The following is an 18,672-nucleotide window of genomic DNA, read 5'->3' as shown; positions in this document are numbered from 1 at the left end:
CTGGAAGGGTGTGGGAGCCGGCGTGTGCCCCCGGATCTGTGTGGGGTGGGCTGGGCCAGGTTGTGCTCCAGGAGGCTAGCCCCAGCCACCCACTGCTGGGCTGTGCTCCATGGGGCAGGTGGAGCCAGGGCTACGCTCCGGATGGCTAGCCCCAGCCACAGCCTGGAGCCCAGCCCTGGTTCCACCCGCCCCACAGAGCACAGTGGAGCAGGGGTTATGGGGACAGGGATGGGCTGCAGCCACCCTAAAATTCACCATAGCCCTTGCCACCGGTCCTGCCTCCGATCCTGGTGCATGCGCCCAACCCCATGCCTTGCCGCTGGTCGGCCGGCCAGGGCAAAGCTGCAGCTTATCCGAGAGGCACAGGGAGGCTGGATGAGCGGCGGGAGGGCATAGCCCCTACTCCCAGCGCCTTCTACTGCCCAGCCAGCCCCGCTCCGATCTAGGTGCATGTGCCCGCCCTCATGTCCTGCCACTGCTCACCCAGCTGGGGCAAAACTGCGGCTTGTCTGGGAAGTGCAGGGAGGCTGGGCAGGCAGTGGAAAGGCATAGCCCCCACTCCCAGTGCCTTCTGCTGCCCGTTCAGAGTGCAGCCTGGTCCCACCCACCCCACACAGATCTGGGTGCATATGCCCACTCCCATGCCCTCCTGGACCAGCAGCACATGGCGGGAGCCCCCTTCCTGTGTCCCGTACCCTCCTGCCCCAGTTGGACAGCTTTGTCCCAGCCCCAATCCCTCCTTCACTGTGGGGGCATTGATCTGCCTGCCCCCACCATGCCCCTTCCCTCCCCTCTTTGCCCACCACAACAAACTTACCAGCTGGAGGCAGCTTGTGTCCAGCGTGGCGAGGACTGCTGCCTGTTCAGTCACTGATTCGATTCGGAGGAGATTCAGCCCAATTCAACAGTTGATTCTCCAACTCCAAATTGAACCAGGAGACCCATTAATCTCTCTGAAACAAATCTGACGCCTCTAAAAACCATTTGAAGAGATTCGATGATCTGCCATAGACACAGTTTTATATGTTTTTTCTATGTACCTTGAGGTGCCAGGCGTGGCTTGTGAACGCAGAGATGGTGGGGCAGATAGACCATCCTACAGGAGCATGGGAGGGTCCCCCATGTGCTTGGCGACAGACTCTATGGGGGAACCCCCCCCCACCCCTAGCTTGGCAGCTGGTGCCTCCTGGGTCTGGTGGGGCACCCGGGGTCCCCCTGCAGCCAAGCTGGGGTGGGGTGGGGAGTACTACGGCCCCCCCCACACACTCTGCATTGAACCCGGAAGTAGACCAGAAGTACTTCTGGTCTACTTCTCGGTCGGCTGCTGAGCACGTGAGGAACCCAAATCTCAGTGGCCAAATATCCGACTCTTCGCATCCAAATTGGCCAGATCGAATCAGCACAGTATTTTGAATTGCTGTCCCTCTGAATTGGTCAAATCTGAAGAGAATAGTTGCTGCTTTACACAGGCCTACTGAGCACCCCAATCTAGAGAATTGGCGCCCCTGATCTAGAGCACTATCAACTTAAACTGTGTATATAACTATTTAATTGTTTACCATACTCTGGTATTACCAACTTTGAATAACTAGTCCCTGTCAGTTTTTCAAGGCTTCCAATAGCAGCCTTTTGCCAGTTGATTGCCTTTCTCTATTTCTAGTGCAGTTAAAAAGAGTACAATTAGTTACAAAGGAAACACTTACTATAACTATGCAGTTTAACCTATGGGTGCTCAATCCCCAGCCCATGGTCCACATCTGGCCCACAGAGGCGTATCTTTTGGCTCATGGGGCTTCCTAAGGGTCTGGAAACTTGGCAGTGGGAGAGTGATAGGAATGTTATTGCCACTCCCCTGCTGCCAAATTTCTGGACCCATGAGGAGCCTTGCAGGCCAGATACAATGGTTTTGTATGCCAGTACATAGCTTCATTGCATCCAGGCATGTAGGGTCAGACCATCATGTTGGATCTGGTGCACAGCCTGAGCCCGTGTACCTCATCTGGCCTGTGGGACCAAGAGGTTGGACACCATGGAGTTAACAGCTAACATCTGAGTTTCCAAGTAGACATTGGGGCTGGACAATGCTATACGGTTAAGTGCTTCATGTACTTTAATCCAGTGATTCTCAACTGGAGTGTTGAGGCATGGGGTAACACAAGATCCTTTAGAAGGGTACTGCAGGAAGTATGAGGCAATAAGTGAAGGTGCAAGGGGATAAGCAGATATGGGCAGGCTTAGCTTCTCCCTGTCTGGCTGTTCTCCTGCCCACACTACCTGCCCTCTGCAAGGAGGCAAGTACTGTAATAAATTAGCTTTTGAATGGAGTGCCACTCAATTCCCAAGTCATGGAGGGGTGCCTTGAGGTTGAGAACCACTGACTTAATGTGCAAAAAAAAAAAAAAAAAAAAGGCTAAATTTCAACATTGGGTAAGAAACTGGGACTGTTATGTGGTTAAATGAATGATGCATTTCTCCAGTATGCATACAAGAGGCGAGTACACTTTAGCTAAAATACCTTGAAATTTCATTCATGCTGTTTGAAAACACGTGTGCACGCACAAACGCATGCACACCTCCACCCCCGTGCTGAAAAAGCATGGTAGTGAAACCATTTACTCAAAATAGGAAAAACCAGAATTAAAGTTACCTGTGCAACATAATGGATATGCATGAAGAGGACAAATTTATGTTACGGGGTTTAATTACATGATCTCATATTTATGGGTGGGGGTTTTTTCCTTTCTGCTTGTGACCCTGGCTCACTTGGTCCATAGGAGGGACAGTGCTCACTTGCTAAGTACTGAATCAGTATTTTGTTTTCTCCTTATCATTGTGTAGCCCCAGGTCTCATTTGCCACCCACACTCTGGTCACAAGTATCTGGTAATTTATTTTTGTTTTTTGGCTATCCAAGAGATTGATTTTTCTGAGTACAGGATTAGAAAACATTGCGCAGAATTTCTGTAAATCTGACACTGCTGTCTCAAGACCTCACCACCCCCCCCACCAAACAAGGGACATATACAAGTAGCAATGATCACTGAAAAACCCTCAAGCTAGCATTCATCTGCCTTAACTAGGAGCCTACCTTCTCTCTTCCTATTATTCCTGCTCCATCTGCTTCAGTATCCCCCACACTGCACACAAAATGAGGAACCGCTACAGACAAGTCTCCTTCACTACGCACACCTACCTCATCCCCTGAGGAGGTCCAGACTGTGCACTGATTTAAAGTAGGAGTCCTGTGCAAAAAATACTATGATAGCTTAATTTGTGATCACAATGCATATAGATAAGATTTTTAATTATATCTTAATTAGCCCTCTTAACTCTAACCTTAATTCTGGGATTTCCTAACTACTGAGTGCTTGACCTTAGAACCCGAATGGGATTATTCTCTAGTGTGGGGGGATTGTGTGTGTGCATGACACCGAAACACTGCTGTTTAGCTCCTTGGGCCCATTTGGGACCTAGACTAAAATGAGAGATGAAACTTAGGATAGCTTTCTTTTTTTTTTTTAATCTCCTTGCAGGGTTTCATTCATTATAACAGGGAGACTGGCATCCACATGTGGGTGGGCACACAGCGCTGCCACTCGAGCTCAGAGAAACCGGTGGTAACAGCAGGTGGCTGCCCTCCGCGCACCAGCATGGCAGGTCCTTTGCCAGTGGTTCTGGACTCGCTGAGCCTCGAGTTTTCCTGGGGAAGATGTGCTAGGCGGCTAATTAGTGTGTGCTCTCACAGGCCCAGACTCCTTGGCTTGTTTCCCCCAAGCTACACCCTTTCCACGCCTTTTCTCCATCACGTGTCCCTTTCTGGCTCTTGGGCACATATCCCTGCCTCACTCTTTGGGGCAAACCCTTCCCCAAGTTCCCTCCCCGCCCTCCATGCACAGACCCTCTTCTACGCCGTTCCCGGTTGCTTCCTTCCGGCTCCCACCTTTCCCCCCTCCCAGCATCCCCTGCGAACGCCCCTCCTCCAGTTGATTCCCTGTAAGCCCCGCCCCGCGGGTCTCAACCCGCCCCTGTGCCCATGGCAACGCGCTAGGCCCTGCCGGGCTGCCAGTTGTGCTTCCTGCTCGCGGGGCCCGGACGTGGCAGCGGAAGGCGGAAGCGGCGCCGGCGCCATGGCGGGGGGATGGGCTGGCTTCTCCGACCAGGAGCTGCGGAGGCTGCGGGGCCAGCGCGCAGGTAGCGGGAGCCGGAGCCGGGCAGGGGCCGCGGGGAGGTGGTGCCCGTCAGCCCAGCTCCGGGCCGGGCCGCGACTGGGTGTCCGGGGCAACCCTTCCCGCCTCCGCCGGGCGCGACAGTGGGGGGGAGGCTGCGCTGGCGGCAGTCACCTGGTCCTCCCTCAGCGCCGTGTCCTTCTTCCCGAGCAGATCCTGCCGACCCTCGCGACCCCCCGCGCCGGCCCCCGTCGGCCGGCAAGGGCCGCAAGCAGCTACAGCGAGAGCGAGCGCTTCAGCAGCAAAGCCAGGGGCCGGGGCTGCCGCCCTCCGCGCCTCCCGAGCAGCTGCTGTCCGGGCCCGGGCCCGGGCCCCGGCCGCGTCCTTCTCCCGGGGGTCCCTGCCCACCGGCAGAGCCAGGGCAGCAAGATGCCGGGCACCCGCACAAGGACCTGGACCTGGACAGCCCTAACGGCACGGAAGACGCCCCGAGCCTCCCTGCAAAGCTGCTGGAGAAAAAGAAAGTGGAATTGTTAGTAAGTTTGTGAAAGAGAGGGATTGTTTTTTTCCTTCTTCACTTGCTCCTGCTGGGGTGTGCTAAACCGAAGCTTTAACACTGAGTCATGCTATACTTTTTTTTGGTGGGGGGGGAAATAAGCAATGTTCTCACTTCCCTCGTGCTTATCTTTGGTTCGTTATCTGACTTGGGTTGAAATCTAACATAGGCCCAAGTCCTGCGATCTGATCCTTACAGATAGGAGGCCTGTTGTTTTCAATGGACTTTACGCAGATCGAGCTGCAGGATGGGAGCCATGAGATCTGGAGCTGGGGTATCAAACTCATCTGGCCCCTGAGCCAGGTGAGGGGTGCTGAGCTGGATCAGACCTACAGACCAGTTCCATGTACTGGAGCCAGCGCACAAGACCTCACGATCCTCCCTGAATTTCTTTAAATCAGAATAATTTTTGTGACTTGCTCAGTTTTGATAATTTAGCCAGCCAGATTGGAAACAGGCTGTCTTTGTTTACCATAACTGTTTTGTCCATGTTTGTTTCTAGATATTTCTGAATTCCTAGAAACAACAAGATCTTAAACTCCGAAAGAAAGGAACCAAATTGTCGTTTCAAAGTTTAAGGAGAAGTGTAACTGGTAGGGTTAGGATGAGACCCTCATAAGGCTCAAGTTACCTCTACTTTGGCCCTTCATAGGGTTTCTTGTACTCCTTTCCTGTAGCTTCTGCTGCTGCTAAGCATCGGAGAAGGGTCCTGGACCTAGATGGCCTTTGTGTTTCATGGAGTACACCAGTTCTTGTGTTTCTGATTCAGACTTTGGATAGCGGTTTACTAAAAGAAATTCCACCTTCCTTTGATGTTGATTAGGATGTTATATAAATGGTTAGCTGTATTAAGTGTGTGTGTGTATGTGTATTATTTTTCTTGTGTATATATATAAGATGGGTATCTAAGGTGCATGCTGTACTAAGACAGACAGACAGTTTTTTTGTGTTTGTACACGTGTTACATCTTGGGCTTCTTTTCATGAATATATCCATGTACTGTCTTGTTCTTGATACTTAGAACTAGTACTAAGACAGCACTAGTACTGCATAGTATTCTCATCATTCTTCCTGTAAAGCAGATAGATGAAACTTCACCCTGGTAATATGATGTGGTGTGCTGGGGTAAAAAAAAAAAAAGACACTTAGCCACCAGCAGCTATATTGGAAAATAGATTAAACTATTTTGTCCAATTAAGATGAATTCATAGCTTGTTATCCAACTGGGCTGTCTAACCATTGGCCCCTAGGCTGCATCCTGCCGTCAGTGTAGCCTGCAGGTTGTACCCTGCCCAACTGCGACTTCCCCCATTGCTCCAGTTGCTGCAAGGGTGTAGCAGCTAGAGTCTCTGGGGAAGGGGAGCATGATGGGAGGCTCAGTGAGCTTGCTGCTCACACAGCAGTAAGGGGGCTTGGGTGTGGGATTCCCACTGTTCATGCAGGAATGGGGTTGGCAGGGGTAGGGGGATTGCTTGCATTGGTGGCAGAAGGGAGTCTGAGGCAGAGAAAGGAGGGGGCAGGTGCTACATGCAACAGAGGTTCCAGGGAACTTGGCATGTGGCTCAGGCCATGCAACTGAAACAGTATGCAGCCCCTGGCTACTGAAGTTGTGCAGCCCTGCTATAAAATATTTTTCCATGCTGGCCGTTAGGTCTCAAATAGGGAAGTCTAAGGTGGAGGTATCAAACCTATGGTGCACTGACTTGATCTGGCTTGCAGAGCCCCAGCATCCAGCCCCCAGTGCTGCCCCGAGTCTAGTTAGACCCATAATGGGGTATGGTGCAGACATGCTTTCACAGGCTGGATCCATCCCACAGATCCCATCTCCTCCTCCTCCCACTCCCCCATACCTGATCCACTGGCCACTCTAGCCGCCCTGGGACCTGCACTGTGTGCAGTGGGGCTCCCAGAATGGGTGCTGCATGTGGTGGCTACCCTGGCTAGACTGTGCTACACATGGCATCTGCTCTAGGACACACACCTTGCGTGGTATCTGCTCCAGGCAGTTCAGGACCTGTGCTGCACATGGTGCTCATACCTACTGTGTGCTGTACGTGTCCCTCATTTGCTGGAGTAGGTTGTGCATGGCATGTAGTACAGCTGCTGCTCCAGCCAGACTGTGTTGTATGCAGTGCCTGTTCTGGCTTCTCTGGGATCTATGCCATACAGTGTGGGTTCTAGACTGGCTGGAGCAGCCACCGATCAGGGGGTCCTTGGGCCTGATCTGGCCATGGGCTGGTCCCAAGCCACTCTTTTGGCTTGCCAGATGAGATTGACACCCCTGATTTAAGGTAAATTTCATTTCATGGAAAGGAAATTTATCTTAAAATAATACAGCTGTGTTTACTTTGGTGTCACCTTCGGCTGAGGAGACTTCAGAACAGACGGTGCTTGGGAGGGGAATAGTCTGTGCACACATGGAAGAGCAACATGCAGACTTCTTCAATCCTTTTTGAACAAATTCAAATGCCTCTTATTTTTGTCGCTTCTTATCTGAAACCATCGATCATTCTCTGGGATTGGGATTAGAGTCTATTGCTTGACATGCATCAATTTAGAGTGAAAGATCCCACCTGTTTCTAGGCAGATTCTATATGCCCTCAGTCTAGTAAGCGATGTTTAGGCCTAGTTAAAGGAAGAATTAACCTTAAGCTCTTCGTTTCATAGAAAACCCTTGCCTGTATTTCCAGACTTAAATTTGTTGACCATCTCCTTATACTAATACATTTCTAACACAACAGTGTACCTTTTTGATGCCCATGGAACCAAAGTGTTGATCTGCCCTTGGAGTGCACATCAAGGATTTCCACTGAACCAACAAAGTGAAACAAGGAGAATCTGACTGCTGGCTTAGAGACAGGAAAGGAATAGCCTTTACTGATAACTCTGTTTGTTTATCAATGACCAGGCAGGAGAAATCTCGATGGGAAGTCCTGCAGCAGGAACAGCGGTTGATGGAAGAGAAGAATAAACGCAAAAAGGCACTCCTGGCCAAAGCCATTGCTGAGAGGTGAGGCACCTGTTCTGCACTAAAATAGAAATAATATTTATTACCCAAGTCTCATAATGCTTCTTCATTTGAGTGTCTTATAAACTGTCTTGTAATCCTTTCAAAAGGATCTGCATGATGCAAAATTAGTCTGATAAAAGAAAATTAGCTTTAAGTTCCAATTGAATACACAGTGGGGAAGTGGGGGCACAAGACCAATATCAAGTCACCAACTACCTTCACATGAAGCAGGGGTATATGGATATGAATGAATTGGGCTTCTGTTTAGAAGATGGGACAGGATCACATCATTGATACTAGCTTGTTAAATATTCCAGCTTTGACTCTGAATGAAGAAAGGTTATAAATTTGGAGAGGTTTTGCTATGTTTGTATAGCTACAGAGTCATGAAGTTTTTTGTAACAATTTGTTGCATCTCTCAGCAGTCTAAACCTTAGCAGATTTTTCTGATCCCCAGGCATGTGAAAAGAAAGATCAGAAAGCATAACAAAAGAGACACATTTGGGTAACCAGCAAGAAGCTGGTGGGTCTGTAATTAAAACATAGCATGTTAGATTATGATAGGATGCTTTTAAAACAGGTGTTTTCTTTTTCCAGATCAAAACGAACTCAGGCAGAAACAGTGAAACTAAAACGGATCCAAAAGGAGCTACAAGCTCTGGATGACATGGTATCTGCTGACATTGGGATCCTGAGGAACCGAATAGATCAGGCCAGTGTGGACTATTCATATGCTCGGTAAGCAATGAACAGGAAAGCAGGGGAGTAGTCTCTGAAAAGCCTATGAAGAAAATCTGTTTGAAGAATGGCTCACAAGCACTGCTGTGTTATCAGAAGGTGGGCTATTTCTTCCTTTAATAAAAAAAAAAAAAAATGTGTGTGTGGGGTGGGGGGCGTGTTAAATACATACAACAGCAGCCAACAGCATGTATTGTATTTTCTGAACCATTTAAAACCAAAGTCTGGTTTAAGACAACACCTAAATTCTGTTTCGGTCAATGAGACTGAATTGGGTTTAAGGAGGTTCGCATATATTGAAGTGGTTTTCTGTTCTGGGACCAAAAGTTAGGTGACTTCAGACTTGGTCTTCTCAGTGTTCTTTTAATCATTCTAGTAGGATTTTCTTTTACCAAGGGATTGCCAATTTGGTGATTCCCTTTAGTGCACAAAATTAATCAGAATGCCTCATTAGTCCAGGGGTAAACCACAACATCAGTATATAAACATCAGTATGTTTATAGAACTATTTAATGAAATAGTGGTGTTTAGTTGTGGTTTTGAGTTTGCTATTTAGTGTATTTAAACTTGTAATTCTCCTTATGACTTCTGCTATACATTGACCACAGGCCAATAAACATGGTAATTAGCTTTTAAATCAATACCAGCGGTAGCTAAAAATCAAGGATTTCTATTGACTAGTTATACTTTAAAATGTGTCGGGAACTGGCTGACAGTTTTACCAGTTCAACACATTCTGGGCAATCTGTCAATTTCATATCTTCAACAGAGAAGTGAGACTTTAAAAACACTTCTTCAGAAATTATAAACTTATGTCAGCTTATCACAATAATAAACTGATACTCATTCAAATTGCATTTTAAATTCACAGTGGTAGAATAGCATACATAAGAACCACCTCATGCTTACTGGAGAAGATATTTCAATAACAAATGTGAAGAAAACAAGGTGTGTAGAAAAAGGAAGGCAAAGGTCTAAAATACCTAATGATTTTGTTGTTTTTCTGTATAGCCATTTTTTTTCAGAGTTTGGAAAACAAGTTACTCATGGATTTAGTTCTATAGACTGTACCATCCACTGCAAAAATCTTGTATTTTTTAAACAGTGCCTTTTTAGGTAATTATTCAAGTCTTTACCTTGTGTTTTAAGGCTGAAGTCCAAATTATTTTTTAGGAGCCAAGATATGCAGTATTTATAGTTCTGTGTGCACAGTTGGGGGCATATGACTATTGCCATGGAATGAAATATATATAAATAGGATATGCCAAAAAAAAAATACTGAATGCAGGTAGAGGTTGTACTTAGGCAAAAATTTCCACAGCAACCTTAATTTCTGCTCACTGCATGGGTGCTTCAGTCAAGTCCTTCATTATATAATCTATAATTCCTTAGGGAGGGAAACAGAAGTGGCCATTTTATGGACACTACAGACATGTCTCTGTCAGAGACAGTGTTGCATCTGGGCACAGTGTTGTGCAGTTATTTTGTACTGAGGCATGCTTCTGCATTTTGTTCTATTTTCTCAAACCAACAAAAGGACCACTGAATCATTCTGTTGTTTGATAATCAGATATCTGAATCTAGTTTTATGAAGATGACCTCTGTTTATTCAGATCTCTCCAAAAAAAAATTATACTTAAGGATGTACTCTGTCATAAGGTATAAGATGAGGTCATTCTGCATAGAGACACTCCCAGTTTCTGATATCTTTCCCCTAGTTCAGGGTTTTCAACCTTTTTTGGGTCAGTATATCCTCAGTGGCCAGTTGAGCTGGGGCGGGGGGCAGTGGCCAATGCAGGGTGGGTGTGGGGCAGGCAGCAACCAGTTGATGAGCGGGGGGGGGAGGGGTCTCTTGCTGCTGATTTGATGACCGTGGTGGCAGTGCCAGTTGCCAAGTACCCCCTGAGGCCATCCCAAGTATCCCCAAGGGAACGTGTACCCCTGGTTGAAAACCCCTGCCCTAGTTGATTAGAATATATAGCTGTCTTGATCATGTTTGAAAATGCTGTACTGTGTTGATGCTGGTATATTCACATTAACTAAGTGCTATATTTAGTTATCTCAGTAAATATAAAAAAGTCACTTTTTATTAGAATATTTGTCATGACAGTATGAGGATTGTAAGCATGGTCTGCACTTATGACACAATTCTGCATCCAGTGCTATGCAACAGTTGTAAAATAGACTGCCTCACCACCCAATGATCACAAGTCACTTTGTGTGGGTGTTTGCAAAGATGGGAAAGCACACTTTTTAGAGAAGATTTGAAATGGAAACACTACCAATTTTAATAGCTTTGCATCTTTTGATTGCTGATCAGTAAATTTTAAACATGAATCAATTCTGGTGCTTTCTGAGCAGTTAATTGCACATTGGAATATGTGAAGCATCTCTTAAAACTATTCTAATAAGTGTTGCATTTATTCCATTTCTATATTTTGGGCTAGAGAGCTAATTTCTGGAATGTACCAACCAGGGAATTTAATGCTCTGGTTTTCTTCTGTTGGCATAATGTCTCTTTCTTTCTTTTTAAAAAATATTGAGTAATGTTCCCGTGTGATGTTCTGTGCGTCATAATCCATCTCAGAGGAGACTGCATTTCAGGGGCAAATGAAGTATTCATTCAAGCATCTAATTTTTTGTAAACTATGTTGTGAGTCTTCAGGATGAATAGCATAATAGAAATCCTATTTTTGCAGGAAGCGATATGACAAGGCGGAGTCAGAATATGTAGCAGCAAAGCTGGATCTCCAACGCAAGACTGAGATCAAGGAGCATCTCACTGAGCACCTTTGCACTATCATACAGCAGAATGAACTCCGTAAGGCCAAGAAACTGGAGGAGTTAATGAAGCAGCTTGAGGTGGAGGCGGACGAAGAAAATCTGGAACTTGAGATAGAGGTAGAACGGATGCTGCAACAGCAGGAAACAGAAGCAGTGAGACAGACTGCCCAGGTACAAAGTCTGTCTCAGACTGGTGCAGAAAATGCAGCTCCACATGCTACAGCAAAGGAGAATGAGTGCATGGACCATGAAGCTTCTGGGATAGAACAGTTAGTGATACAGCCTGAAAATTCCTGTAACAACTCCTTTTCAGATATGGACAATCAAAACCAAACAGTGAACGCTACCCAAGACAACTCTCCAGCTTGCACTGATACATGACTATTGTATTCATATAGAGTAGCCTGTGATGGATGGTATACCTTACTGCATACTTGCATGCAGTAGGTTATCCTTATGCTTCCGTGGTTTCAGTAGTGTGCAGTCCTTTTAAGTTGTCTTCCTTTGTGTATGTCGTTTATTATTATTATTATTATTGTACATATTTTGATTTATGATTATTTGTAGTGGTCTTCTATCAGCATCCTTCACTTGTGGTTGTATTTGTCCGAATCATTTCTTGTTCAGTAGGCCTGTTTTCCCCAAATATCTTTACTGATGTCGGACTAATCATGGTGCTGTGGGGAAATGTGGTTTATAAAAAGGGAGGACTACAAAATTCATAAAAATTCCCAAACATTGTTCAGAGAAGTTGTGTACCTACTTGAGAAGCTGTTGGGTCAGATTAGGTTTTATTGCAGATTGTGCTCTTTTTCCCTTTGTGGCAATATGACACTTTTTCTTTCAATGTGTCAACAAATTGCTTTGACTGTTTCCAACCACTTTGAAACCTAGTTGGGTCCTGAACATCAGTCACCTTCTTTTTGATATCATAGGTGGTAATCTTACAAATGGGTGTAAAACTGGGTATTGGAATGTTACTGAAAATGGCAAAGCTGTCTCTCTAAGATTTTTATTGTAACTATCATTTTAAAAAGAAGTAATTATAGTAAAATTCTCAACATCTGGCTTTGTGGGGCCTATTTATGGAATTACAGCATCAGTTATAACTTTGCGCAAATTTCAGGTGGCACAACTTAGTAGATGGTAGAATAAATGAAAGTCATTATGGAAAGAAACACTACACTGGTGGGGCTGATGCTGTTCTAAGTAGTTTTTTAATTACCGTTACCATGATAACTGCCTTAAATTCACAGAAAGCAAATTGGCATTGATACAACACTTTCTGTAATACAAATGCTTTCTGTAATGTTCAGTAGACTAAAGCTAAGGTATTTTCTTGCAGTAAGAATGTGTTGTGAGCCTTTCAATATCTGGCTAATTTGCCTTGTTGGTTTTGGAGGAATTTAAAAAAAATATATACCAGGTGAGGAAATACACAGGAATAGGAGGACCTCTCCAAGCATCGAGTGCCTATACATGTGCTCTGATGTGTTCTGATTAGAACATGTCAGACGAGACTCAATTAATAGCGTCTGCTGGAGCATTCTAATTAGAAAGCTCCAGCGTGCCACAGTGTCTCACGTATTCAGTGTCCCATGCTTCAAAATGGTGGGACACTGAATAAACAAGTTGCTGTGGTGTTTTATTTGCAACTGGTCCTGGGAGCTGCTCTAATTAAAATGCCCCCACCACCCAGAAGCACATGTGTAGGCACCCATTGTGCTTTGCAAATCCAATGACAGTTTTCAGAGCTGCATGCTTTGTGGCAAAGGACAGCCTTTCATTATGGAATTGTGTGTTTCTCTAACATGCGATACACCTGGCACACTTCATCGATAGATCACTGGGATAATGTCACACAATACATACATGGACCAGTTGTTTCTGACTTTAATGATTGAAAACTGACTGTCACTTCATTTTATTAAAAAATAAATAAATCAGTGCATCTTCTTTTGTGATTTATTTGTTTTCAGTTACCATTTTGAATAGACTGTTTTTCCACAGAAGGTTTATAAGGCAGAGTTAAATATATTATTTGGCAAACCTCCCTCTGTGTGAAACCAGAACCTTAAGGGTGACTGTTCAAAGGAAAACATTAAAACAAAATCCTTTAGAGCTGCATCCTTTTACCTGTATTCCAACTTACTGCAACCTGGGGCAGTACTGTAAAACATTTTCCTTTTTATAGTGGCCGCAGTAAGTATCTGCCGGTGGAGAAACAGAGTTTTAGAGAAGGTCTCCAAGTGCTCTTCCAATTGCTATCAATAACTGTGGTAAATACAAAATGACAGGTTAGCAAATTCAAAAACAGTCTTTGGTCTATCATATGAATTCCTAATGTATATAGGATACTATATGGTAATGCCACACTGCTATAAGAACCCCTTTTACTTTCTTGGAAAGAGTCCTGAAAGAAATGAAAATGAGATCTTACTATTCTGAAATTAGGACTGGCCTCACTTATTCATGTCATTATTATAAATTGCCACAGTGATTGTAGGGCACCAGCTGACAAAGTAGAGACCTCAGTAAGAGTACTTAAGCACCACATTTATTCATTTTGTTTGCTGACTCAACAGCAAGATCCTGCATTCCTAAAGCCTTGGGCTACATTATCCTTTTTGTAGTTTCAACTGGTTAGATATAGTTTTAAAAAACAAAGAAATACCTAGCCATGGTCTTTCCAGTTAAATAAATAATTTTCTATATAATTCATGGCTTCATCGGATGTTAAAAACCAAAAAAAACCCCCCAAATTTTAATTCAAGATTTAGTTAAAAGCACCAAAAAGCCTCACTGAGGCACTGACATGCAAAGCCAGTTTAAAGTAACATGGTGCTTCCATTAAAGTGTTTTTTGTTTTGTTTTACATCTGCAAGCAGCCCATGTTTATATATTACGAAAGTGAAAACTTTCTAGCAGTAATGTCATGGCTAAGGATCCATCTTCATATGAGAAAAAGGGGGGCATTATTAAAAGTTTCTGATCTTGCTCTAACTTGTTTCTCTACAAGCTACTGTGTTGTATCCCAAGCAAATCAAAAGCCCAGTGAATTGATCTACTCTTCATTACGGTTGTGTTATCCATTCAGGCAGTATAAGCAATACCATTTGACTGAAGTGTCTAACTATAACAGTGTTCATGAATAACATACGCACATGATGAACACTGAACCTCCGACAAGCTGGAATGTGTCTGAAGAAGTCCCTGGAGAACTGTAAGAAGCTGATCAGTAGCAAAGTCTGTCAACGACTAACAGTAACAAGGGAGTGTTGTCTCAGAAATCTTCAAAAGAACGTAAGCACTAGGAACCCAAGTCCCATTGTTCCCTTCCACAGGACTGAATTATAATCCTGTATTTACCCAAATCCAAGATTACTCTGAATTTAAGATGACCTCCTGCCCCCATAACTAGATTCTATATGTAATGTGTTATAATTTTCCATGGATAGAATCTAATTAGTGGAAGGTTGTTTTAAATTCATCCCGCCTGCTTCTGTGATGGGGAAAGTAGTGGTGGGGTAGACGGGCCAGACCTCTGCTCCTTGCTCCCTTGCCACTTGTCTGCCCTGCTGCCTGCCACCTGCTCTCCATGCTTGTTCCTGCCCCCTTGGCTCCTTATACCTGACCCCTGCTGCCTGTTTCCCCTCACCCACCTGCTGCTTACCTGCTTTTGCAGCTCTACTCCAGCTACAGGGCAGTCGGCAGCAGCGGTGGCCCTATTCTGGCCATGGAGAAGCAGTGGCAGTTTCCTGGCTGGGTTGGGGTTGGAGGGACCAGAGCCAGAGCAGAAGGGAAGAGGAAGAAGGGACAGCTGGGATGGAGGAGGAGATGAGCAGGCTGCAGTCTCCCTTGTGCGCCTCCCAAGCTGCACAGGTGGGTTTCCCTTGTCCATGCCCTCTCCCCTGCTAAAGCTATTCTGGTCTGGGGCAGGCATCAGCTCAGCTCTGGCATCAGCCTTGATCCTGAGGCCAAAGCTGGAGCTGAGCTGCTGCCTGCCCCAGGTGAATACTCGAATCCAAAATGAGTCCTCTTTTTTCCCCATACAGATTGCGGAGAAAATCCTCATCTTGGATTCAAGTAAATGCCACATATCTAACTGAAACATCTGAAAAACAGGATCCTTGTTGCCCCCTAGACCAGGGGCGGGCAATTATTTAGGGCGGAGGGCTGCTTATCCAGTTTTGGCAGGCTGTTGAGGGCCACATAGGTAGCCCCACCCCTTGACAGGTCACCATCTTGGGACCAATGTCCAGGGCCAGCACCTGTGGGGCCCAAAGCGGGTCACAGGCTGGCAGGGGTCTGTGGAGCCGGGTTGGGCTGCACCAGCAGGGAGAGGGGGGAGCTGGCCCAGCTCCATAGAGCCCCAGCTGGCTGGGACACCGTGTTCCTGCCACCCTGCTCTGGGCCCCGCCGACACTGGCCCTGGGATACCAGTGCAGACCCCATGCTCCTGTTGGCTCCTGCACCAACTCACTCCCAGTGCCCCCAGCCACACGGTACAGGTGGGGGGCAGCACACAGCTCAGACCCCCTGCTCACCAGCAGGGAAGAAGCTGGTGCTGAGTGCAGGGAAAAGCAGTCCTCCCCTGCCCCATAAGCAGCGCTCCCTGCTGCAGCTGCTCACAGCCCGTGCAGGGCTGTCTGAAGTAGGCACAGGCAGCCCCATGTGGGCTGTGAGCAGCTGCAGCGTGGGGTGTGGGGCATGGGGCAGGGATGCTTCCCCCTCCACCCCCCGCACTCAGCTCTTCCCTGGGCCACTTTTCCCTGGGCTCCTTCCTTCCCTGGGGTCCTCCCATGCCCTTCCTCCTTACCTGCGGTTCTGGTGTGGAGCAGCCATGTGGTCCCAGGCCAGAAGCACCTGCTGGGGCTTCCAGCTGGGGGGGGCAGGGCCAGGGGGGCCCTGCTGTTGTGGGACCCCGCCGGGCTTCCCCTGGTTCCTGTCAAAAACAACAGGAACCAACGGCAGATAAATATTAATTTTCTAAATGTTTTAGGGGCCCCATGGGCTAGACAGAATGGCCTTGCAGGCCGGATGCGGCCCGCGAGCCATAGTTTGCTCACCCCTGCCCTAGGCTCAGTTCTGGGGCTCGTTACTAGCTCAAGGGAAGAGCGCTGTGCCATTTACTGGATCAGTGATGCCAATTTCTGTAGTATCTGGGCTTCCCCTGCTGGTTCTCTGCCCAAATTCTCACCAGGTCTAGGTATGTTTAGCTTCTACAGTTGCAAACTGAACTGATTTGGCTACAAGCCATAAAGATCTATTAAATACAAATAGACAATCTAGCATTATTTCAATCTGTCTCCACAGGGAAAAACAAAGAGTTAAATTGTTTTGATCTTGTTCATGAAGCACCTCTCTGACGTGTGAGAGAAAACACTACAGTAGTGTCATTTCCACTTTAGCTAACACAGCTTGAGTAAGTTCATAAATATTTTGATGGGTGCCAGTCTTGGACCACTTCAAACTCTCCCCATGCAGGAGTCAAATAGTCCAATCATAATCATAACAATATGTGCATTGGTTAGAAGTGCCAAGAGATGGTCTGGTGCAACTTCGAGTGCATTCTTCTTAAAAGAAATGGAGCAATCAAAATCATCAAAGAAAATCTGTTTCTAGCTTCATAGTATTTAATGCATGCCATAATACCCAGTCTACTGCATGTAGAGCGCCACTAAGGGCCAGGTATGCTTATACAGCATGACAGCTTAGGAGTGGATCTTTTCAGAAAGATGGGAAGCCAAAAGGGAAAGGGCCATATGAATTGGTAATGGGTGTGCTGATTTTTCAGTCTACTGCAAAAATTTTAAAATTTGCATTTAGATGTGTGACTATGAAATCAGTTCATCTCTGGGTTTAGCACACCTTGCAGGGAGAGAGGAAGGTAGATAATTTACAATGATATCGCTTCTTTCATCCCAAAACATTTTATGACCAGAACTGCCTTGACGTGCTACTAATGCAATACCACACTTCTCCATTAGTGCACAAAACAACAGTTTACAGGAAAAAGTGAGTAATACTACCACCCCTGTGCAAAGAAACCAGAAGTGAGAATGTAAGGAAGACGATATAAATCTGCTCTTGACAACCATTTGAGTTATTGTTACTGTACTGAGTCAAGGATGGATGCTCCCTACTGTGGTAGCCAGTAAATCCTTGCTGTTGCTGGGTTTCTTTTGGCTTTCTCCTATGCATTTGTTGTAAGATGGTGACCCTACTTGTTGGGGAGAAAGAGGTTTAGCCATCACAAAGCTTCCTGGTGGAGAAATATCAGAGCTAAAAGGGGTTTAACTTTGATGAAGCTTCTTGGGATGGGATTCTTGTTTCATTCTGAGTAGATGAGTAAATATTAATCTAAGTTGCTTAGAGGGCTATGTTTCCTGTACCCAAGTACCTCACAATTTTTAATGTATATATTCTTCCTTATGAGATGAGGAAACTGTCATTGCTGATTTATGCACGGAGATTTTTAGTTTTCACAGTTGCTAATCTGAGACCTTTCATCAGCACACTCTCCCTGTCTTAATTGTTAGAAATAAAAAACTGTTAGTAAAAATATAAGTATGTAAATCTTTAACAAGCCGAAGGACAAATGATGCTTTGTCTTCACTGGGGGGAAGGAAAAAGTGTGTGTGTATTAAATTGGGTAGTCTAATTCAAATGTTAGCTAACTCATCTTAAATTAGAACTAAAAACAAGCCAAATTGATGAATCTTAACTCAGATTAACAGTTTGAGTTCTATCCCAGGCTACCTACAAGCTGTTGACTCAAGCTGAGAGCTGAGTTGTTTTCACTACTGTTTTAATTCTGCTAATCTAAGTTAAGAGTTTATCTTCTTTGCAGTGATGTTGCATACAGAACTCTATTTCAGCTCCTCAAGGTAAAAGTGGTCACAAGTTTATGAATAAAATTCATTTTTACTGAAAAGTCAACCTTTTTTGGAAAGTGAACATTTTTCAGCACTGTTTCAACATTTTGCAAAAATGAGGTGGCAGAGGTAAAGAAATGTTTATTTAAAGTACTATCAAAATGCTTCCTGGGAATCTAGTTTTTTGAGGATTTGGGGCGGGGGGAATTTAAAACAAAAATGTCTCGAATACTTCAAAATGAAGTTGACTTCCGACTCTGCCCCTACCTTCATCCCACCCCAACACCTGTTTCTCCTTAAGTTTCTTGACCAGGGCTATATTCAAGCATGTTGCATTTTTAGACCATTTTTTTTAGTTTTTGAACAGGCAAAACTCCTGTCAACTTCAGTGAGGCTTTAACCAAAGCTTCAAGCCAGAAATCATTTTGGAGGTCTGAAAATATTCAGTTACCATTTTTTCTAGATTGGCCCAAACCAAAACTTAGGTTCCAGACCAAATGTGGAAGATCTGGAATTCCACAACATGCTATTCTTGGATACG

The 18,672-nt window shown here is 45.4% G+C and overlaps 1 protein-coding gene and 1 long non-coding RNA gene across 2 annotated transcripts in view; one reads left to right on the top strand and one right to left on the bottom strand.

Annotated features, from left to right (window-relative positions):
• The window catches only part of LOC109307124, a 24,843-nt gene extending 10,900 nt beyond the window's left edge, over window positions 1-13,943 (bottom strand). The window contains exons 1-2 of the long non-coding RNA XR_002100171.1: window positions 12,548-13,943; window positions 1,291-1,298 (exon numbers count right to left, since the gene is read on the bottom strand). This is a non-coding gene — a long non-coding RNA (uncharacterized LOC109307124). The remainder of the gene's footprint in view (window positions 1-1,290; window positions 1,299-12,547) is intronic.
• On the top strand, window positions 4,080-13,209 carry GORAB (golgin, RAB6 interacting). The gene is made up of 5 exons (XM_019530818.1): window positions 4,080-4,190; window positions 4,379-4,697; window positions 7,630-7,731; window positions 8,329-8,469; window positions 11,169-13,209. The coding sequence occupies exons 1-5, from the start codon at window positions 4,127-4,129 to the stop codon at window positions 11,632-11,634; spliced, it is 1,092 nt and encodes a 363-aa protein (XP_019386363.1). The 5' UTR covers window positions 4,080-4,126; the 3' UTR covers window positions 11,635-13,209.
• Window positions 13,944-18,672: the final 4,729 nt, after the last annotated feature.

Source organism: Crocodylus porosus, unplaced genomic scaffold, assembly GCF_001723895.1.
Source record: "Crocodylus porosus isolate Cpor-Errol unplaced genomic scaffold, CroPor_comp1, whole genome shotgun sequence".
Classification (NCBI taxonomy): Eukaryota; Metazoa; Chordata; order Crocodylia; family Crocodylidae; genus Crocodylus; species Crocodylus porosus.
Note: the sequence above shows the minus strand (reverse complement) of the source record. Positions and strands in the feature narration are given on the sequence as shown.